The sequence below is a fragment of the Phocoena phocoena genome, chromosome 14 (assembly GCF_963924675.1).
Source record: "Phocoena phocoena chromosome 14, mPhoPho1.1, whole genome shotgun sequence".
NCBI lineage: Eukaryota > Metazoa > Chordata > Mammalia > Artiodactyla > Phocoenidae > Phocoena > Phocoena phocoena.
In genome coordinates, this window is record NC_089232.1 from 4,613,755 (window position 1) to 4,638,063 (window position 24,309).

A 24,309-nucleotide genomic window follows, 5' to 3' on the forward strand; every position below is an offset into this window, starting at 1 on the left:
AAGAGATTGGGAAGAGACAGACCTGGGCACCCACGTCCGCTCTGTCATGGCCAGGCAGGATCCCCTTGTGCAATCTATTGTACTCCCTTTGCCTTATTTTCTTCATCTGTGAAATGTGACTATTAATTCAGCCTCACAGTAAACTCTAAGGATTTAATAAAATAATAAATGTACAAGTGACCCCATACAGGGCCTGGGTATAGCGGCTGCCTCTCTCTTATTGCTATGATGCTGGCCATGAGATTTCAACTGGGGATACTAGTTATTATTTGAAAGCTACTGGGGTTTTGTCTCTTCTCCCTTTGCCCACCATTAAGGAAGTTCTCGTGATTGGAGTCATAACCTAAAATATTCAGCGAGAGGGAGAATTAAGTGGACAAGAGACCTGGAGGGTCAGGTTCATTGCTCTCTCGATGGTTGCATCTCCTCTGGAGCATCTCCTCTTTAGTGAGAGGCAGCTCTTTTCGTGGGACAAGGATCTGCAAAGTTGTCACATGTAACCCACTAATCACAGGTCTCTCTCTGGATGACTCAGACTTTCTGCTGAAAGAGCCCGCTTGTGACGGCTGCCCTCGGGAAGGCTCCCTCCTCAGTGAAAGGGTGAGTCCAAGGCCCTTGGCTCAAAAGACAACTGCACTGCATTAAATACCAGTTGCTCTCAAACTGCTTTCTAAATCCGGCCCCGAGCTTCTCCAGTTTCACGCAGGGACGCAGAAGTGCCCCAGCACACACTTAATATCACTGTGCTGTGGGTGACCCCAGGGTGACCCCGAGTGACGTGTGGGCACCTCCATCCCCACCCCGGAGCCAGCCAGCACCGCAGCAGCTTCACCACGTGGAGGTCACAGCAGTGCCCTCAAGCAAATACTCTGGTCAGCTGAGAATTACAATTTTATTGGGAAATTATCATTTCAAAAAGAAAGTCCAAGTGGAAACAATTAAACTTTGGGAAAGTCAAACAAATGCAGTTAGCAAAGAAACCCCAGGCTGTGATTGGCTCTAGATGTAAAGTCTAGAGAAAACTCAGGCTGAAGTGAGTCTCAAGTTCAGAGGCAACACCACAGAGGGAACAGAGCCACATGTTTTCGTGGGTCATTAACAAAGACTATGTCTCGGCAACTCGGCAACAACGTTTGTAGGTTGTATCAAGAAAGAGCTTTTTGGTCTGTGAAAATTAAGTGAGGTGATATCGTCATTGCTAAATTTCCGTAACCATTTAGGAAGGGAAATTTGGATAATTATCTCAGAATGGGCTGCCAGGAGGTGGCCTTGATGTTGACACAGATGAGCACCCTCAAGGGCATTGCTTTCGTGGGGTTACAGTCAGCAAGGGACCCCAAAGAACTTGGATACGAGTAAAATGAGATGCTCTCTGGATAAACTGTGAAACGGAGGCATCGTGGCTCAGAGGGGTGCCTTAGGAGGTGGAATTGGTTCCCAGCCAAGGGGACTTATTCCGCTGTAACAAAACCCAAAGGACGAAAGCACCTGAAGAAAGAATGGGTGGAGACAAATCTAGCCCAGACCTTTCCCAGACGTAGAATCGTTTTAGATCAAGATATATCAGCTCTCACCATCTAAAGGCCATGAACAAGTAGTTCCCAAACATCAGCCATCCTCTGAGGTGCTGGTTAAAAATACAGATTCCCAGGCTCTATTCCCAGAGAGTCATTGCTCTTTGGCCATCTGAGTGCTCACCAAGCCCACCTGGGGGATTCTGAGGCAGGTGGCTTGAGGGCCACACACTGAGAAATGAGATACGTAAATGGGATGGCAGGCTGGAGTCCAGGCTCCCCTGGCAACCGGCAGACAACTTGGCTTTCTGAGATGCTCGCCCAGCAGGGAAGAACAGGCAGGTCTGATGAGCCTAGTATCTCGCTCAATAGTTAGAGATTCTCATTATGAATGAATAACCTGGCTTCTGACTTCAAGTGTGGGTCTCCTCCACTTGGTGAATCCACCCCGGATATCTTGGATTATTTTCAAATGCTTTTCCCCCCAGTACTATCCACTTTGGCATAAAGTCCTCGTGATAAAACATTGTGTGCCACGATGAACAACAAGGTCCTACTATTGATACACAGCACAGGGAATGACATTCAATACCCTGGGATAAACCATAATGGAAAAGAATTTTAAAGACAATGTATATATGTGTATTACTAGGTCACTTTGCTGTACAGCAGAAATTAACACAACGGAAATCAACTGTACTTCAATAAAATAAATTAAAATTTAAAAAGAAAAAATAAAGAAAATTATGAATAACAACACTAAAAGAATTGTGTGCCAGGTGAATTAAATAATTAATTGTAAAAGGGAGAAAAATTAAAAAACAAAACGTGTGTGCGTGTTCTTCGGTTAGGCACAGTCTTGGAAAACAAAATGTGAAACCCAGGGCAATAAAAGAATACGTTAGTCGGTTTGACTACATACATATTTAAAACTTTTACAGATCGAAGATACATGACTTAAAAAAAATTTAAGTGACAGAATGGGAGAAAATGTTTGCTTTTTATGTAACATTCAAGTTTAGCTAATTTAAAGTTTATCTAAAGCTTCAAGTTTAGATAATTTAATGAGTCTACAAATCAATTAAAAAAGAAAAAAAACAGCAACTGGTCTCAAAGAAAAATTGACAAGAAGCGATATTTGCATACAATAATTGGGACATGCTGATAAAAAAATTACTCATTGTTTATAGGAAATTCAAATTTAACTGGTAACCTGTATTTTTTTTTTAAGTCTGGCAACCCTGAAAGGACGTGAACTTCCAATTCATAGCGTGAGAAACACTAATGATCCACAATCTTTGAAAAGATGCTTAGTATCATCATGCAGATTATAGCAAACATGTGTCATCCTTTTTTGCTCATTAGATGGGAAAACATTAAGAAAGCAATGCCCTTTGTTGACAATGATACAAGGAAATATGCACTTAATACACCATGTGTGGAAATGCAAGCCCATAAAGATCTCTGGAAAACCTTGGCAGCCGTATACATAAAAACTAAAATTAAGGTTTAATATATTTGGTAAAGTGAGAAGGGTTCTGAATGGCTCTACTGCAAGTTCCTCCTGCAATCTGACCCCACGGTAAGGTCCCCCAGCCCAATTACCCTCCTTATCAAGGGACCAGGCACGGTACTCGTATATCCATGTGTACTGGGGATCACTTCCCTGACAGCCTGTGGAATTACTCAAAAGACTTTGATGGGCTTCCCTGGTGGTGCAGTGGTTAAGAATCCGCCTGCCAATGCAGGGGACATGGGTTTAAGCCCTGGTCTGGGAAGATTCCACATGCCGCGGAGCAACTAAACTCGTGTGCCACAACTACTGAGCCTGCGCTCTAGAGCCCGCAGGCTACAACTACTGAGCCCGCACGCCACAACTACTGAGGCCCACGTGCCTAGAGCCCGTGCTCCGCAACAAGAGAAGTCACCGGAACGAGAAGCCCATGCACCGCAACTAGAGAAAGCCCGCATGCAGCAACAAAGACTCAATGCAGCAAAAAAAAAAAAAAAAAAAAGACTTTGAAAAAGAATAGGTACGTATATATACATAACTGAATCATTTTGCTGTACATCTGAAACTAATACAACATTGTTAATCAACTATGTTCCAATATAAAATAAACATTTACACAAAAGAGAGCAGGGGACCTCGTCTCGTTCATCATCATTGCCACCCAAGCAGTTAGCACTGTGCCCAGAACACAATAGGTACCAAATGAAAGTTTGTTAAATAAAAACTAATAAGTCAATCACATCATCCCCTAGGAACCAGGAGGTACCCCATCCTTCTACTAGTTCCTCCCGCAGTCCCTGATAGCTCACTCGGTTCCCCAGTGCAGCACCCATGTGGCCCGGCATGGTGTGCGGTGGTCTCCTACCCCGGGCTGTGAGTATAGGTGACGAACACACTTGTCATTAGTCTCATCTGTTTAGCATCGGTGTCACTCTATAACCTTCTGGTGGGAATCCCTCCTTCATCATTTGAATGAAGAGGAGGTGATTATAGCAGCATCTCTCAAATTTTTAAGTATACCTACTTTTAACCCCAAAATTTCACTTCCAAGAATATACCCTGTAAAAAGACTCACAAGTACGAAAAGAGATGCATGCAGAAACAAGAATACTTATTGCAACACTGTTTTTTAAAGTGAAAACTTGACAATCACCTGAATATTCACCCATCAAGAACTGGTTACATAAATCTTTATAAACGTAATCTATGAAATACTCTGCAACAGTGGAAAAGACCTAGAAAGAAGTCCACGATTTGTTACATCTAAGCAGTACATATGACTTAATGCCACCCACTTTATGTAGAATGATATATCAATACATCTGTATCTGCGTACGTATATGCACGTGTCCATGATAAAAATGGGGAGAGAAACGCTAACTGGATCCAAGGGGGAGGGAAGAGGGTCAGGCGGAGGCTTTTGTGCTTTATAATTCTGTACTATTTAAGTCTTTTACACTGAAAATGCATTCTAGTATTCCTTATGTAACGTGATATAAATGTAAGAATAAGAAAAGTACATCAAAATTTATATAAAATCACATAGACTAACTCCTGGTGAAGGTTTGCAGTAATGTAAGGAAACTGGGCAATGCGGCAGCCAATCAGGAATAGTTCAGCACCTCTAGCCAAAGTCATTCCGGGCCTTAATGCTCTGCGCTGATCTGGCCTGTAAACGCTTCTCAGCCTCTCTCTGGAAGGACTCCTAATCAAAGCTGCTCCGTCACATTCTCCGTGGGAGTCACGGAATTGAGACTGATATACAAGCCAATGCATTTGTGCAAATCCTCCATCATCTCTCTCCCTACCCCTACCTTTTATTTAACTTCATCATCTAAAACAGAGCTTAAAAAGGAAGCATATAAAGGGAAGGAGGGTGAGGTCCCGTGACTGAGAGAAAATAAGACACAAGTACTGCTTGTCCTAGTGCGAAAGCCCAGAAGGGCCTTAAACCCAGAAGAGCCTTAAACCCAGAAGAGCCTTTGGCCATAGTTTCTGCTTGCTCCGTGAAACACCGAATTGACTAAAGAATCATACTTCCTCTCTCCTTTAAAGAAGCCAGTGGAAGGCAAGCAGTGTAGTGAGTAAGCGTGGCCACTGTGCAGATCCCAAGAGCAGTGGCCAGACCTGGGGCCACGCTGCCCTGGCCCATCTCTGTCCTGCTGAGGCCCAGGCCTGCCTGGCCTTCTCCACCCGCCAGGCCCCTCGTCTCCCTGGGGACGGTGGGGGGCCGCATCTCACCACGCTGATGCCGTCGTTGAGGAGCGCCTCCCCAAAGATCATCAGGTACAGCTGCTGATTCACCCGCGCCTCTTCGAACACGGCCAGCACGGCCACGGGGTCCACCGCCGAGATCAGGCTCCCGAACAGCAGGTTCTGAAGCAGGTTGACGTCACTCAGGCCAAAGGCCTGGACCTGGCAGACGAGGTAGAGCGAGAGGCCAATGCCGAAGGCATTGATCAGGGCCCCCAGCCCTGCCCACCACAGGATGGATCCGATGTTCTCGAAGAAGGGCCGGGTGGGCATGAAGTACCCGCCCTCCAGGACGATGGGCGGGAGGAGGTACAGGAAGTAGATGCTCGAATCCATGACCGGAGGTGATTTGTGGTCGGTGCCGAAGATGATGGCGCCCACCAGGGCCCCAACCAGGATGAGCAGGCAGCTCTCAGGCATGAGGCCCGGCAGCCGGTGGTAGAGGTGGAAGCCTGCGGAGAGCGGAGAACCACGTTTAGATGTTGGCAAATAACCCGGCTCTGGCCCCCAGGACACCAGGGGAGGGGTGTGCGAGAGGCCTTTCAAAGCCACACAGATGGCGGCATCTCCGGGCCCAGCCTCGGCACCCATCTGTAGCAGGAGCTGCAAGTGTGGCTGTGGCTTGGTGTGAGGAAGTGCTTTCCATGCTCAGTGAATGTTCCAGCATCTTCTCAGCCAGCCGTGCCCTCCTGTTTTCCCCATCCTGAGGGATCTGAGCGGTGGAACTCTTCTGCTCTCATGCAAAACCCACCTTTGAAGCTCCTGCAAGAGTCTATCACAGTGACGTAAACCCCAGCTTCTTCCAAACTTACCTCACCTCACTTCCTTCTCCACCACAAACAAATGAATACAAATGAAAAGTCTTTATTTTGTTTCCTTTATTTAACCAATGACACTGCCACCCAGTCGGCCACTTGAGAGGAAATCAAGTCGCATTCCTATGGGGACCCCGTCACCTTTGCCCCTTCGTGCAATTGGCAACCTGTTTCATCAGTTACGTCTCCCACTAGCGGCCCCGGAAGTCCGTCTCCTTCTGTCCACTCCTGCAGCCACTGTCTTCACTGAGGACCGCCCCACTTCTCATCCTACTTACTGCGGTGTCTTCCTGATTTCCTCCCTCTCCCTCCCCCTCCCGGTCTATTCCACATCCTGCTACCAGATGACTATTCTACACCACGTTATCTGATTGTTCAATTCCCCACCTAAGACTCCACACAAAGCGTCTCATGGAATTTAAACAGAGTATTTGTTAAGCATCCCTGTGACGAGAACAACCCACTGTAAGTCCTGGGAGGGGGAGGGACCAAACATGTTTTCTACAATTTCAGCTACTGATGAAATTTTAGAAACGTTCTTAACGAATAAGAAGATAAAGCCAATATAATGTACAAGTATACAGAGAAGTGTATATTGAATATACCAACAAATATGACAAGAGATCCAGGTACAGCAGGCCACCTGGGGCTCTCCCCGAGTCCGTATCCCACACACCCTGCACTGTCTTCATGCATCCTACCTTATAGCCAAGCTCACGCCTTTTCATCCTGGAGGCCTCCTTTCTTGTCTTTACGTATTATTATCATTGCCTGCATTGTCCTTCTCTCCACCCTATTTTGGTCCTCTGCTCAGTCCTTGAGGCTAAGCTTCTCCCAATCTCTTCCCAAGGAAATAATATGTCCTCCTTTGAATTATTGTAACATTTTATCTGTACCTGTTCAACAACGATCCCTTTCTACCATTTTTGGTCCATGACTTTTCTCCCCTACTAATCTCTAAACTCCTCCAACTCAGGCAGGATGGCACACATCTTTATATCTCCCCAAAGCGCTTAGCAAGATGTCTTGTCCATAACAGCATGTCTAATTGCTAAAAGAATCTTTCTTAAGTGTATAAATGAATGAATGAACAGGTCAGCTGTTCATCAGAGAAGCTCTTGCATGGGAAGGAGAAGTTGAACAGGTTTTGGAGAATGAGTGGGACTTACATAGCTGGACAACAGAGGGAAGGCATTTTAGGAGGGGAGAACTCCAGGAGAAAGAGGGGAGAGACAGGGATGGCCCAGCCAGATATTTTTGACGTTCACTGAGGAGATTCATCTGGCCAGAGCAAATTTTAATTGGGAAGAGTACTGATTTTTAAAAACAAATTTTATTGGAGTATAGTTGCTTTACAATGTTGTGCTAGTTTCTGCTGTACAGCAAAGTGAATCAGTTATACGTATACATATATCCCCTCTTTTTTGGATTTCCTTCCCATGTAGGTCACCACAGAGCATTGAGTAGAGCTCCCTGCGCTATACAGTAGGTTCTCATTAGTTATCTATTTTATACATAATAACAATAGTGTATATATATCAATCCCAATCTCCCAATTCCTCCCAACCCCCCTTCCCCCTTGGTATCCGTACATTTTTTCTCTATGTCTGTGTCTCTATTTCTGTTTTGTAAATAAGATCATCTATACCATTTTTTTCAGATTCCACATATATGCATTAATATATGATATTTGTTTTTCTCTTTCTGACGTACTTCACTCTGTATGACAGACTCTAGGTCCATCCACGTCTCTACAAATGACTCGATTTCGTTCCTTTTTATGGCTGAGTAGTATTCCATTGCATATATGTACCACATCTTCTTTATCCATTCCTCTGTTGATGGACATTTAGGTTGTTTCCATGACCCGGCTATTGGAAGTGTACTGATTTTGACCAAGCAATGGAGGGCCTGAAATTCAAGGCTAAGGATGTAGGCTCCCTCCCATAGGTGTTGGGGCCATGGAATGTCTCCTTAGGAAGTTTTAGGTTCAGCCATCCAAAAACACGTGGGTTTCCCTCACCACAGCTTTGAACTGCTCCACCCACCATCAGCAGGCAGGTTAATACAATGGGGCATCAAGAGACGTTATTCCAAACCACAGAGCCCACTGGCTTCAAGACCAGCTTAAGGCCTCCTTCTAAGGTCCTGCTCTGTCCATTTCCTAATAACAGCTTCCTTCTTCTCCTCTCTCCTCCTTCTTCTTCAGTTAGTGCTCATTTTAACCACACTTAACTTTTGAAATATGTAAAGTAGGCGGAAGAGCCCATAGTGTAATTCTCTCAGGCCCTGTGTCTCCCCAGTCTGGCCCTGCTTCCAGGGATCTAGTTTCCTGAAATGGATCCAATGTCACCTGCCTGAAGCCAGGTTCCATCTACACAGTGATAGCAGGAAGAGGGTTTAACCTGTAAGCAGGGCCCTTTAAGGGAAATGCTATGTGAATTTCGCATTTCAAAATTCTGCTCCCCTTCCATAATGGACAATAGAGTCAGTCACTTTGAGGTTTTAGTTCCCTGGCCTGAAACTTAAAAGGCCGCGAATAACAAAGTCCAGCCTGAAAGTCAAAGATGGCCCTATCGGAGCACCTATTAGGCAGTTCTAGATTCACCCATCTTCCCCCTTGAGGCTGGGGACCACAATCATTCCTACACCTTGCTGGGTGCTCAAGAAATGTGTCTTGATAAAATGACGGAATAAAAGAATAAGAGCGATTATTAATTATATTTTGATTCAAGATTTATAATATAGAATCTAAAAAAGCGATATGGTTTCCTTAAGTGTTCAAGTTTTGTGTCTTTATTATTATTTTTTTGCCCCAGGTGAACAAGCTACCATATATAAAGCTACAAGACCAGTACTTGCATCACAGTATATATTCAGTAAATTTGACCTTCTTTTCATGTACAATATAAAAATAATCTGAATTCTTAAAGGCCAGTAAATATGAAATTGTGCTTGAATAACCACGATCCAACTGATAACCTACTTCAGTTATTTTCTTTTTCTAAAGTACGTTGAGTTGCATCCACATGAAAATCAAGAACGTTTAAACAGTGATTCTATGAACAATAGCGTCCTTACAGGACTCTGAACTTGTGGATGTAGTCTGGGCACACACAACACCTCTAAAGGACAATCTGTGTCTTATGCTAATATAAAACATATACTTTGCGCCTTGAGATGTTCACTGATATAGAATAGAAGCCTCTTTTCCATTAGAAAATTCTTATCTGTACCAAAAAGAGATCTCAGAAATAATTTCACAGATGAACGAACTGAGATGAAGAAAGACAGAGCTAGTCAGTGGAATCAGCTAGTTTCCTGATTCCAGACCAACTTCACCCATTACTGTGAAAAGGAAGGGAGTGGGTGGAGTCAGAATCTCTGGCATTTTGACAAAGGAAAACTCAAGATCACATAAGACCAACTTGAACGTTCTCAGTATTCACACGGTTGCATGACAGGTGTTAGACCCCTAGCTCTGAACTGAGAATACCATCTCTTCGGAAACCCATTTTTACTTGAGCCCTTCTCAGAAATAATGTGCAACCCTCTGTGTCCTTTAGTCATTTGATAAACTGCATAAGAGTTCTTCAAACTAAGAATTTCATTCTACCTTCACATCTTATGAGCTCAAAATGGACAGCAGTTATGACGGGCACCTAATGAATATGCCAGCGCCCCCCAACATCCATGGGCAGGGAGTTAGATGAAAAGACAGAGCCCAGTATCCTGATGCCAAGGAGTTAACCGCCCGATTTCATGGCTCACCCCATATTTCACAGCTGTTCCAGAGGAAACATATAAACAAGCACTAACATGATTCATAGGGTCTATTTCAATGAGGCAATCTTATCTACTCATATAACAAAGTTCATAACTAAAGCAAAGGAGACATCATGCTTGACAATTAAGATATTCGTATTAGTTTCCCACTCTGAAATAAGCTGTTTCTAAGGAGACAAGGGGGTGAACTTGGAAATTAAATGGTCACAGAGTGGAAACCATCACTTTGGTTTGGGCACAAAGAACCCTGGTTAGAATTTCATCTATTAACTTGAATCCACTTTATGTCACAGAGGAAACCAGGGGTGCTTCACTGGTTCCATTCGACTCAGGTGTAAACAAAGATTTTACTGACAGATACCAGCTCTATCCCACCATATCCCATCACTGAGTGATACGAGTTGCTTCTGGTTGCCTTGTTTCTTGCTTTCTGTCAATTTTCAAGGAGCACATGCCACTTTTAAAGAATAAACAATGCGCGTCGTTGATGAAGCCCATGGTTCCTTGGCCGAGAATGAAAGAAGCACATTTTACAGAAGAATAATTCTATGGTTCCTGAAATTTCCAGCGGGCGTCATTCCAAGCTCGACATACTTTACTCCGTATTTCTTAAAGCATAGAACTCGAGATTTTTTGATGCCAAATAATGTCACATGGTTGTTACCCTGAAAGGAGAGGAAATCAAAAGAACCGAGAGCGCAAAAGTAGGTTCTTAAATTTCAAAACACAACCTGAAGTATTAAACGGCTTGACAAAAATCAGTTATGACTTTCCCTTGACTCAGGAATAGAATTTTTTATGTAACAGCAGCAAGAGTTAAAATCCACTTAATTCACCATCTCCAAGGCATTTTCACACACCTTATCTCACGTGGAAAACAACTCCCAAAACCAGGTAGATGTTTGGGGCCTTACCTATTTTTGCAAGGGATGCTAGGAGTATCCAGAGGGTGACCTCGTAAGGAATTTGCACATAGTCGTAATCCAGTGCGAAAACAGATACCGTCTCAGCTGGCTCAGAGCTGGCAGCAGCAAACCGAACATCAGGCTCATGCTGGGGAGAGGAATTTGTGGGTTCATTCAGATCAGAAGATGCTCCACCACACTTGAGGGCCACCAGGAAGAGCAACCAATTCCAAGGACCGAAAGGCACAAGCGTCTGAAAACCCATGCTGTGGGCTCCTCTTACTGTGTGTGCCTTTGTGTGCTGTGCTTCTGGAGTGAGGAGGGTTTCCAGAGAGCGGCAGCATCTACCTGGGTCACAGGTGAAACACGCACAGTCCGTGGGTCATTCCGGGAGGAGTCCGAGCACGTCACTGAGTTCTGAGTATAGATATTTTCAAAATCACCTTTCAAGTATTTGTGTTCAGGCAACTCAGTCTCTGGCCCAAACGCATCTAGTCATTCAATAGACTTGAGAAAGCCCAGGGAACTACCTGTGCGACCTTCATCCGATCGTGATTTGAAGAGCAATCTATGAAGCAAAAATACTTCTTCATTCAAAGCTGCTTCCTCACCTCACTGCACACTGGTTTCGCTTCGTGAGTGAAAATTAAAAAGGGCACCACGGTGCTCATTCCAGATGTCACTAGAGCCCTTCTAACCAGGAAGAGAATTCCTCCCTCTTTTCCAGATCCTAGAAAAGGAGCTACCTGTTCTGCACCCCGTCCTTCTCTCCTCCCCCTGCTACCTCACTTGTTTTGAATGGCCGAGGCTGCAGGTAGCTCTTGAACTACACTTAATTATTTGCTCAGATATGACTTTTGTAATGAAATGCTTTCCCTGAGTTCTCTGGCGGGGGTTACACTGCTGACACCTAGTGGGCGGCCACAATACTACACCTTGACCGGTTCAAGGATGAATGACCGCGTAATTCTCATCCAAACCAGGGCACTTCTGAAAGTACAGGAGACCTATTAATAATCATACCAGACCACAGCTGGAAACCAGAACAGTGCTGGAAAACTGTGTCATGTGGTCACTGTAAAAGAGGAAGGAGGAGGCGGCACCATAGAATATGTCTGGACAGTAATTCAAAACACGAAGCTCTAGCGCTCCATAAACTTTACACAGTATTTAAAAAAAGAACAAGCAGAGGAACAAGCTCCATGAAATACCTCTAAAAACCAGTTTTGAAAAATTCTGTGGCACATCCAAACTTTTCATTTTAAAGAATCGTGTTATTACGGCCTATTTGTTCAAAAGAAGAAGTATAACAGACTGTTTGTGGAAGAATTTTGAGATGGATGCCATGAATCTATTCCTATTTCCTCTACATCTGGCCAGATGACTGTAGCCAAGTCACTTACCTTTCAAAGCGTCCTTGTCTAAAAAGAGGGAACGGAATAATGCTATCTATCTCATCGAGTGGCTAGGATCATTAAATGAGATAAAGCAAGTAAAGTATCTGGCATATGATGCTTAATAAATGTTAGTTTCTATTATTAATCACATCTGTTATTCTATCTGAGGATAAGAATTCTGTCGCAATGCTCAACAGAGAAGGAGAATTATTATTCATAATCCATAGACCATCTCAACACCTATTCCATATCAAACTGCAGGGTGATTTGCAGCTTTTTTCTTCATTCATATTAGTGCGTGTAGATAGTTCCCACTTCAGCCCCACACTCAGCGAAGATCACTGGAAAATTGAGGTGGAAAATGTTGAGGAAAGCTAGCTTCTAGACGTAACTTCTTAGTAAGGCAATAGAATTAAAAGCTCACATTTGGATTTTTTTTCTTCTCTTTCCTTCACAGTTTGCCTCTAAAATTGACCAGATCCAGTCACTAAAGCGAGACTATCAGGTGATGATGACTAAAACGAGACCACAGATGATGACTATACTGGGTCAATTTTTTTTTACAGAAAATGTTACATGAATAACCTTGTAATGGACAACTTCTTTATAATAGATATTTTATCTTTTTATTTGAATTTTATTTTATGTTTCTTCTAAAAACAAATGAGAGAGAGAGAGCATTTCCCATGGTGCTCTGTGGAAAAACCAAAACTAAGCACCAGGAAGCGTCTGTCCTCAGGCATTCATTATCTGACTGACTTTGAGAAAGTCACTTTACCTGTTTAAGCCTCAATTTTGTCATCTCTACAATGAAGATGCTATACCAGGTATCCTTTTCCTGCTCTAAGTTTCTGAATCTTTGTGAATACACAACAACATGTTTTAATCAATTGATAGCTGATGGTGTCAGATAAGTGATGCCACTATAGGGAGGGTAATAGAAGAAAAACTAGAATTCTGTGGCATCCGGCTATCTTCTTCCAGGATGAGGTTTTCTCGTCAACCTGGTCAACTCTTGGTATCACTTCCACCTATGCAGTAGTACTTTCACACAGCTGCCTGAATGTTCTTTCAAAAGTGCCTTCTTAATCCGGGTTCCCTACAAAACAGTGTACGACAAAGATTACGTGAATTCTGTAAACCAAAGACAGCAAGAGTAAGAGAAAAAGAGAAGCAAGGGAAAAGCACTTTCAGAATAACAGCATGAGAGCCCTGGACGCTCTCCCTAGTGGGAAAACCATCACTGGTGAGAACTGTTAAAAATTTAAAAAAAACAAAAAACAAAAACAACCATTCAGTCTCTGGAAATGGTACTGAGAGCATACAGCAATTGAAGACAATCTTCTAAATATTGGTAAAACCTGCAAGAGTCTGTGTCCTGGACTGTTTCCTTCTCCTACTTCCCAGCTCAGTGTGAGGAAAACTCTACTCTAGGTGGGCACAGCCAAGAGCGCGGGGCTCCCTTGTAACCCCAGCTCCCTGTCCAGGGCTACTGTTTCTACCCAGAAAACCAGGCTGTCAGTATTTGTCATCAACCCCCTTTCCCCGCCTCAAGAAATGTGTTGCACAAGCTCTACTGCAGGCAAGTACGGCTGAGAGATCTCCTCTTCTAGAAGCCCCTACTCACAGGCTTGCAATTCTACCCCAGGCATGGCAGGCCAAGAATAAAGGGCCCCAAACCCTCTCGCCCCGTCTTCCTCATAGGGCTGAGTTTCTGTGCAAAGGGAGACAAGCCGAGAAGAGTCGGAGCTACTGCCCCTGTTCGGCACCCGATTCATAAAGCAGGGGTGTCTCTCTAAGGGAAGCAGGTCGCTCTTCCTGTATCCCTTTTCAGAGCAGCGGAATGGAGGTTCTGTTAAAGTGGGAGGCAGCCCATAGAACAGAGAACTCCGTAAGTACCACTAAGGGAACTTGTTTTATTTGGAACAGAGTGTAGGGAAGTTCGAGCCTAAGGGCACTGTCAAAAACAATGGACATTTAGGTAGTGAGCAAGTAGGAAGAGCTAGTTGCTCCATGATATCTATACACGAAAGGGTAGACCAGTTAGAAGTTTAAAAGAAGAACTATGGAAATAAATGGCTGTGAAGAGCCATTGTGGGGTCAGAGAAGTGTCAAAGACTGGCCTCAAAGTCTACTCCTGTGAAAGTTACCCTGCTCTTTAACTGAATCGGACTGTGGAGCAATTTCTGACCCAAGGCATGTAGAAAACAGTAGATCCTTCAGCTAGCAATTACTGGGTGCGGAGTGATATCAACAGAGACAGCAGACCAGATAGAAGCTTCATTGGGAGATCAGTGAGAGTAAAAGAGAACCCTGGTTTCACTGTCATCCTGGGTGAGAGAGGAAGAGGTCAAGGGGATTATGAGAATGGCCAAGGCTCTACCGGCTGAGGGCAAAATGGCTGCGTAGAGAAATAGACTTTACTGAAATAGTTCATCCAAGTTGCTAAACAAAGAAATAAGCAGATAATCAAACAACAACAAAACCTGGAGGCAGGGGAGGGGGAGAATCAGTATCAAGAATCACTACAAAGTTAGTTAAAATGTCCAGTTGTTAGCAACAATAATAAAAATGATAGTCTATGCTGTCTACAGAAGATACAGTTTTAGATTCAAAGATACAAGTAGATCGACTGTAAAAGGGTTCACAATGGTACACCACGCAAGCAATATGGTAAGAGAGCCAGAGTGGCTATACAAATAACAGAGAAGATAAACGTGAAGATTGAAAAAAAACTGTTACTAGAGATAAAGAGGGACATTTTCTAAAAATAAAAAGGTCAGTTCATCAAGAGGATATAGCAATTATAAACCTAACCTATATCAAGTGGGATTAATCCCAGGAATGCAAGCTGTTTTAACATACAAATGTCATTTAATATAATACATCATCTCAATAAAGGACAAAACCACATGGCCATCTCAATAGACTAGGCAAAGGCATTTGACAAAATCTAACACTGATTTTAAGAATACTCAACAAACTATGAATAAAAGGGAACTTCCTCAATATGATAAAGGGCATCTATAAAAAATCTGCAGCCAACATCATTCTTAATAATGAAGACTAAATGAATTCCTCATAAGATCAGAAACCAGATAAGAATGTCCAATCTTGTCACTTCTGTTCAACATTCTAGTAGAGGTTCTAGCCAGGGCAATGGACAAAATGAAGGATGTCAAAGTGGGAAGGGGAAAAGTAAAACTATCTCTATTTACATATGATATGACCTCTTATATAGAAAATCCTAAATAATTGACTAAAATACTGTTAGATCTAATATAGAAGTTTAGCAAATTTGCAAGATATGACACATACCAAAGTAAATTGTATTTTACAGTAAAATGAACACAACGGAATAAAATTGAAAAGGCAATGCCATTTACAATAACATCAAAAACTAAAGTTATTAAGAATACTCTCAATAAAAGAGATGTAAAACTTGTATTCTGAAAAACAAAGTGTTGGAAGCAGTCAAAGAAGATTTAAATGTAGAAGTCTTCTTATCTGTGGAAGATACATTCCAAGACCCGCACGGGATGCCTGAAACAGCCGATGGTACCTAACCCTATATATACTGCGTTTTTATCCTTACATACCTACTTATGATAAAGTTAAATTATAAATTAGGCACAGTAAGAGATTAACAACAATGACTAATAATAAAATAGAACAAGTATAACAATATAATGTAATAAAAGTTATGTGAATGTGGTCTCTCTCAAAATATCTTATTGTACAATTTAATGCCTTTTTCCCTCTTAACTAAGCACTTTTACAGTTTGAGGTGTGACAGCAAAAGTAGGACACATTTCTTTTTCCTTCTTCCTAATTTCACAGATAGAAGATTCATTTTTACTGTAGGTCTTAGCCACCTCAGTATATGATTTTTTTTCTCCTTTCTTATTAAGTTGAGAACTTTCACCTTTTCACTTAAAGGAAGAACTTCATGGCTTCTCTTCAGCATATCTGAATCCCCAGCATCACTATTCTTGCGCTTTGGAGTCACTGTTAAGCAAAATAAGGGTTACCTGAGCACAATTACTGTATGCAATACCAGGACGATCAATCCGATAACCTAGACAAGGCTACTTAGTGACCAACAGCAGGATATATATATACTGGAAGAAAGGATGATTCACTTCCTGAGCTGGGTTGAGCAGGACAACTAAAGATTTCCTCACGCTACTTACAACAGCGCTCAATTTAAAACTTATGAATTGTTTATTTCTGGAATTTTCCACTTAATAGTTTTGAACCAAGGTTGAGCAAGGGTAACAAAAACCACAGAAAGGAAAACCACAGATAAGGAGGGAAAGACCTCCTTGTTCATGGGTCAAAAGACAATATTGTTAACATGGCAATACTCCCCCAAATGATCTACAGATTCAACACAATCTCTATCAAAATCCTAGGTGTCTTTTTTCTATTTTAGAAATTGACAAACTGGTCCTGAAATTCATATGGAAGGTGCCTATAAGAGGCAAAAAAATATTGAAACAAGAAAACAAAGTTGGAAGATTCATACTTCCCAATTTCAAAAACTTGCTACCAACAAAGCTACAGTAATTAGAATAATGTGGCACTTTCATCAGAAAGTACATATAGATAAATAGAACAGAATTGAGAAAGCAGAAATAAACCCTCATATGTATGGTCAATTGATTTCTGACAAGTGTTCTAAGACAATTAATTTGATAGGTAAAAAAAAAATGACTTTTTCAACAAATGGCACCGGAAAACTTGAATATGCACATATAAAAGAATAAAGATGTACTCCTTTTTAATACCATACAAAAAAATTAATTTAAAATGGATCATGGACTAAATGTAAGAGCTATACCCTAAAATTCATAGGAAAAAACCAGGAGTAAATTTTGATGATCTTGGATTAGACAAAACTTTCTTATATACACACCAAAACCCATAACCAACAAAAGAAAAAAGTAGATAAATTGGACTTCATCAAAATTTAAAAACAAAAAACACTATACTACCAAGGGAGTGAAAAAAGACAACTCACAGAATGGGAAAAAAATACTTTCAAATCACATATTTGATAAGAGCCTTGTATTCTGAATCTATTAATAGCTCTTACAATGCAATAATAAAAAGATAAATAATCCAATTTAAAAATGGACAAAGGATCTGAAAAGACATCTCTCAAAAAAAGATATACTCAACGTCATTAGTCCTAAGGGAGATACATACAGAAATACAAATCACAACCGCAATGAGATAGCCTTCACATTCACTAGAACACTGGGCAAAGAAAGCCAACCAAACAAACAGAAAACAAGTAATAACCAGTGTTGTCAGTGCCGGCAAGGATCAAGGATGTGGTGGAAATAAGTGCTATTGGAAATCTAAAATGGTGCCGTTTGGCTGTTTCTTAAACGTTAAACACCGAGTTACCTATGACCCAACAATTCCACTCATAAATATATACCCAAGAAAAATGAAAACATGTATCCAGTCAAAAACTCGTACATGAATATTTTTAGCAGCACCATTCACAACAGCCAAATAGTGGAAACAACCCAAATGCCTATCAAATGTTGAATGGATAAGTAAAATGTGGAATATCTATACAATGGAATGAAGTGCTGATATAGGCTACAATGTGGATGATTTTGAAAAAATTATGATAAATGAAAGAAGCCAGTCACAAAAGACCATAAGACTCTTTTAGTATGACATGTCCAAGACAGGCAAATCTGAAGAGACAGAAAGTAGATTAGTTGTTGCCTAGGGCTGAGGTGAGGGAAGTGGAGGTGGGGGATGGAGAGCCACTGTTCATGGCTGTGACGTTTTCTTTGGGTTGATAAAATATTCTAAACTTGCGATGATGCTGCCACAGCTCTGCAAGTATACTGAAAACTATTTGAATTGTATACCTGAAATGGGCGTGTGGTATAGATTGTGAACTATATCTCAATAAATCTCCTTTAGAAAACTAGGAAGTGGGACAGAGAAGGGGGTTCATTTGTTATTACTCAGCAGCCATAGCTTCACAAGGAAACGCAATTGGTTCTTGGTCACATGGGGCATCTTCCAGAAAGCCCTGTGGAATCACCATGCTTCAGAAAGTTCTACAGGAGATGCAGAAGAAGAGAAAGGATTTATCCGGAGGGTCCTTACTATCTCCCGTCTGTTGATGGTCCACCTTTGTCCCACAGGGCATTAACTTGATATATTCCGGATGTGTTTACGGAGTACCTGTGGAAGCCTGATAGTACACCTTGCAATGGGGGGCTTCACATTGGCCTGGAAGCAGGAGGAAGAGCCATAGCCTCCTCGGGTCCAGCCAGGCTAAGACCATGGAGGGCTTGATCCTGCAGGAGACATTGATACGACCCACCCCACATATACATACAATACCGCAACCCAAGGGGTCAGAACTGGAGGATGAGCTGCAGGTTCTTGCATGAAATAACATGATGCTGCTCATCACTGGTCATGAAAGATAACCTCAAAGCACATGGAGAGGGCTTCCCTGGTGGCGCAGTGGTTGAGAGTCCGCCTGCCGATGCAGGGGACACGGGTTCGTTCCCCGGTCTGGGAAGATCCCACATGCCGCGGAGCGGCTGGGCCCGTGAGCCATGGCCGCTGAGCCTGCGCGTCCGGAGCCTGTGCTCCGCAACGGGAGAGGCCACAACAGTGAGACGCCCGCGTACCGCAAAAAAAAAAAAAAAAAAAAAAATTTTACGTGGTGCAGGATTCCCTGATTAGAACCAAGAGGATGCAGACATTTGGGGGAGCGGTCAGGGCAATTGATAAGAAGGTGTCTTTTCAATTCAATCCTCATAGTTTAATTGAAACAAGTACTTCCTGATGTGTCTACATGGTAATAAGATCCAAATGATAATTATTGGTTAACTGAATTCCTTGGGAAAGACCAATTCATGAGGCATCAGAACACCACAGAACTGCTGACACTTCCCTGACTATAATTGTACATAGAAAAAGAGATTTGAAATACGAAGGAGGAAAAAGCTCAGCTTGTACTTGCAAAGCAGAGCATTAAAGGAATTATTCTGGAATTTCAGGTCAGCAGGAAGCTACTGAATTATCTGAAGCTTTTGGTCTAATTATCCAGATAACTGTATTAGCAGGAGAAACCTTGCTTGCTCAGACCATCTTTGGTGCCAGGTCCCAAGAACCCTTGTGATCCTTGCCATCTGCTCTTCTAAACCTGTCTACTCAGAGTCCAGTGGTGGGGAGAGAATGACATCCTCTCCCCAGTGGATCCCTTATAATTTAAGCAACCAAATCTGGTCTACCCTCATGAGACTAATTAAGGGGTGATGCGCCCAGCAGGGAATCACCTATTACCCAGGGCTTCAGCTGTGCACAGCTGGAAGTAGAGTTTTGGGAGGTTGATTTTCTTTCCTTTTTACCCTCAGTTTCCCAAAGCAACTTCTGTCTTAGAAAAGTTCCAGAACAAACAAGAGCAAAACTGACTGTTCTGTGCCTTCCCATGGTGAAGTGGAAAATCATCTCCCTCCAAGAATAGTTTTAAACAAAATGATCAGCACATCTTTTCTTCCTTCCCATAGTATGTGGTATAATTGACCTCACTGGAAGGTATCTGCACAGAACTTCTGGAACTGAAGTATTTGTTGCTTGCCTCTGAGCTCTTGTTACTTTTGGGGGGCTCGAATTTTATTCCTTTTTTAGGAAGAAAGAAGAAGAAGAAGAAAGCAATGATAGAGAATTGGTCAGTGCTGTCCAGAAACATGACTTGCTTTCCAAGCCCACAGCTAGCAATTAAGTTGGATGACCTCAGATCAAGGTCTGGCACATCATACCCCCAAACTGAAAGCCAGCATCCTGAGCTGGAGTGAAGTCAAGAGCTTTGACCCTGTTTTCAGGACAGAAAAGCCAAGCTCTGTCTCTGCTTCCCAGAGTCAAACTACTACTACTCAGAGGGTGTTGCAGAAGGGTGTAACCAACTCTGGGAGATTCCGCATTGTGAGGAGGAGAGGAGAGGCACCATGGTGGTGCAGGTGGATGGGACTGGGCATGAATGTGGGCTTTGAAATGGAACAGGTCTTCACTCCAGAGTATGGCTAGTGTCATGGTCTTACAATTCTAATGTGATTGCTTCCCTAAGGGAATAGGGATTGTGTAGAGGAGAGAAGCTTGAAGTTGTGCGATCCTGGTTGTGTCCTAAACACCTCCAAGATTCAGCTGCCTTATTGATGATAATATTGATGGCGATTGTGATGATAGTGATGATGGTAATGGTGGTGATGGTGGTGGTCATGGTGATGGTGGTGGTGATGATGGTGATGGTGGTGGTGAGGGTGATGTTGGTGGTGATGATGGTGATGGTGATGGTGATGGTGGTGGTGGTGGTGGTGATGGTAATGGTGGTGGTGGTGATGGTGGTGGTGATGGTGATGATGGTGGTGGTGGTGGTGGTGATGGTGGTGGTGATGATGGTGATGGTGGTGGTGATGATGGTGATGGTTGTGGTGAGGGTGATGATGGTGGTGATGATGGTGATGGTGGTGGTGATGGTGATGGTGGTGGTGGTGGTGGTGGTAATGGTGGTGGTGGTGGTGGTGGTGATGGTGGTGGTGGTGATGGTGGTGGTGGTAATGGTGTGATGGTGGTGGTGGTGGTGATGGTGGTGATGGTGGTGGTGGTAATGGTGTGATGGTGGTGGTGGTGGTGATGGTGGTGGTGGTGATGATGGTGGTGGTAGTGATGGTGATATTGGTGGTGGTGGTGGTGATCGTGATGATGGTGGTGATGGTGATGATGATGACTATCTTAAAGATGGTGTGACGATCAAGTGACATAACATATGACAGAAAGGGAAATGCTTAGTACATATTAGATACCAGATGAATTTTAGATTCATTTTATTTCAAAGAGATTATGAACTCTATATAGGCAGAAGCCTTCTATCCCTTTGTATTCACCATAGTTCCTAAGCAATTTCTTTTCTACAACATCCCTTAAATGAATGAAACGGATGACGGAAATAAGACAGCAGATGATTAAAAATGAAATGCTTCATCTTACTCTACCTACACACATTATTGCCAGTCACAGCTGCTCAGAAGACGAGTCATAACGTTAGCTGAACCCAGACTAATGTGGTGAGCTAGCATCTGTACTTTCCCCCCTCTTTCTTCTCTGTTTCAGGAGCGTCACCTCTCCCCCCCCCCCCAATCCACTGCCACCATCACTGGTACTAAGAATGGCTAGTACGTCGGTTCTCCCTCTCTTCTCTCTGAAATTACACCTGCTTTTCTTTCTTTCCTCAATTCCCTTAGGGTGGCTTTGACATTGGATGTCAAGGAGCACTGATTCTCTCGATGGTGGGTGGCACCAAGGAGAGGCTGCCTTTGTTAGCCCAGGAGAGTTGCTGGTGGGTATTCAGGCATTTTGGTTAGGTGGAAGTGACAGATATAAGCTAGTGAGATGTGGCGATATCACGGGCCAGAGGAGGTTTCCAACCTTCTCCTCTAATTGGGCTTCAAGGACACAGATGGATGTGGAAAAAGCATAGCTGTGACCTTTTTTCACAATTCATCCTCAAGGAACCCACTTGCATGCTAGTAAACCACTGACGAATCCCATTTTCTGTGACTCAATGCAAGTGTGAGAACTCCAAGAGAAGAACTCATAGAGATGGGGCTTGTCTGCTGGCTGGGAAGACTGAAGTTTCCCAGAGCTGAAGATGTGTCATCCCAACAGCATCTGTGGGACTGGGATGTAGAGGAGTAAAAAAAGATTCTTTTTTTAAAATTAATTTTTATTGGAGTTTAGGGGCTTTCCTCGTGGTGCAGTGGTTAAGAATCCGCCTGCCAATGCAGGGGACACCGGTTCGAGCCCTGGTCTGGGAAGATCCCACATGCTGTGGAGCAATTAAGCCCACGAACCACAGCTACTGAAGCCCACACACCTAGAGCCCGTGCTCCTCAACAAGAGAAGCCACCGCAATGAGAAGCCCGCGCACCTCAATGAAGAGTAGCCCCCGCTCGCCGCAACTAGAGAAAGCCCACGCGCAGCAACAAAGACCCAATGCAGCCAAAAATTTTAAAAATTAAATTTAATTAAAAAAATTAAAAAAACATTTTTTATTGGAGTACAGTTGCTTTACAGTGTTGTGTTAGTTTCTGCTGTACAGCAAAGTGAATCAGCTATATGTATACATATAACCCCTCTTTTTTGGATTTCCTTCCATTTAGGTCACCACAGAGCATTGAGTAGAGTTCCTTGTGCTCTACAGCAGGTTCTCATTAGTACTCTATTTTATACATAGTAGTGTACGTATATCAATCCTAATCTCCCAATTCATCCCACCTCCCCCCCAAAATTCTTGAGAATTCATTTTCCTTTGGAATTCAAAGATCAGACTGGTGCCTGACCCTCAGCAGGATATCATTGAAAGTAGGAGACCAGCTGGAGCAGAGGAGAAACAGTAGGTGCAGCGGCGGGAAAGTGGGCATCTGATTCCCCGTGAGGTGGGTGAATCACAGTGGAAAAACTGGCCATGAGGGGCTTCACTGCATGGGGTAGGAGATGAGGGGCATCCAGAGAAGGCATGACCTGAGTCAGGTGCATCAGGAGCAGTGGAGGTCCTGGTGGGATCTGGGGGTTGGGGGAGGGTGTCCAAAGAACCCACAAGAATGCCTCAAACAGAAGGAGCCAGGCGTTTGGCATCACGTAGAAGAAAGGGCATTCCACCAGTAAGAGAGAATTTCAAAGAGCATCATCTGAGTTAAAGAAACTCTTTCCTCCTTCTCCTTTCTCTTCCCTCTAAACACAGTGAAGGAAAAGGCCGAAGCAGACAGGAGGAAGTAGAACAGGAGGGGAAAATAGACCACACTCTCTGTCCCATTGCCAGTTGGACCTAAGCTGGGGTAAAAGGAGAAGTTTGAACTGGACTGGAGATTAAAGTTTTGATATTAGATTAAAGTAGTCTTTGAAAATTTTTATTTTAAAATTAACATATAACAAAATCGGCCTTTCTGGTGCACAGCTGTATGAATTTGAACACATATAGATTCACATCATCACCAAGGAAGGCAGATTACTTTCTTGCGCTCTCCTTTTGTGTGTCCCCTTTTCACACCTTCCTCCACCCCCAACCCCTGGAAACCACAGATCTCTTCTCCGCCACGGTTTTGGCTTCCTGCAAATGTCATATAAATGGAAAAATGTAACCTTTTGAAATTAGATGTTTTTCACTCAGCCTTATGCTTTGAGATTCAGCCAAGCTGTTGTGTGTCTCAGTGGTACATTCTTTTTTATTTCTATGAAGTGTTTAATTTTTGCATGTACAACTATTGATTGATTGACGCACCCTATGCCTGGTATCACTTGATTACCTCTGAGCCCCAAATTCACCATTCAGTATCTGCTCCATGGAATAGACTGGATTTTTGAAGCATTTATCCCTTCCGGTGAGCACAACGTTGAGCTCCATCAGTGGAGGGAGTTGGAGGGGCCTTGCCGGAGGGCCTTCCTGGTTCCAGCTGCTGTGTTTTGTGTTATTCTTCCTGTTGTTGCACCATCATTCAGCAGCATGGGTGCGTGACATCTGTTGGTGCCCTGCCCAAGCTGTGCACACAGAGGAGATTACCTCTTAGGCACCTTGCAGTCCTGGCCTCTCATGGACACCATGCAGTCCAAGCCTCCGGCCCCCGTGGCCCTCCGCCTTCCCCCCTGCACCCCTGCCGCGGCTTTGGCTCACCTGCACACCAAAACTTTGGTCCCTGAAGCTCCCACAATGCGGACCCGGGTGCTCCAGACCTCATGCCCACAGCCGTGCCCCCATTCATGCCATGAGTCCGTCCTGGGAGTCTGCTGGCTGCTTTCCAGCAACTGTGGACTAGCTCTGGCCCAGGCAACTAAGAGAACTTTGCCATTCAGTGGGCAATATCTCACCTTCTCTAACAATGTCTGAACCCCAGACTTGGGGAGGGGACTCCTTCCAAGTTTGTCTCCCTACTCTCCTTCAGCCCCAAGATACTCTGGAGTTCTACTGACATCTCTATACTCACTCTCTTATAGCCAAATAATTGTTTATATTAAAGATTCCCTTTAAAAATTACTGTGCGGTTTCTGTCTCCTGATTGGAGCCGAACTGATACACACTAGTTG

At 43.3% G+C, this 24,309-nt stretch overlaps 1 protein-coding gene across 1 annotated transcript in view; it reads right to left on the minus strand.

The window, feature by feature from the left end:
• SLC9A4 (solute carrier family 9 member A4) overlaps positions 1-11,051 on the minus strand; it is a 57,518-nt gene extending 46,467 nt beyond the window's left edge. Inside the window, exons 1-2 of the mRNA XM_065891588.1 lie at positions 10,796-11,051; positions 5,269-5,732 (exon numbers count right to left, since the gene is read on the minus strand). Coding sequence (XP_065747660.1) covers positions 5,269-5,732; positions 10,796-11,051 — 720 coding nt within the window. The remainder of the gene's footprint in view (positions 1-5,268; positions 5,733-10,795) is intronic.
• Between the last annotated feature and the right edge of the window lie 13,258 nt (positions 11,052-24,309).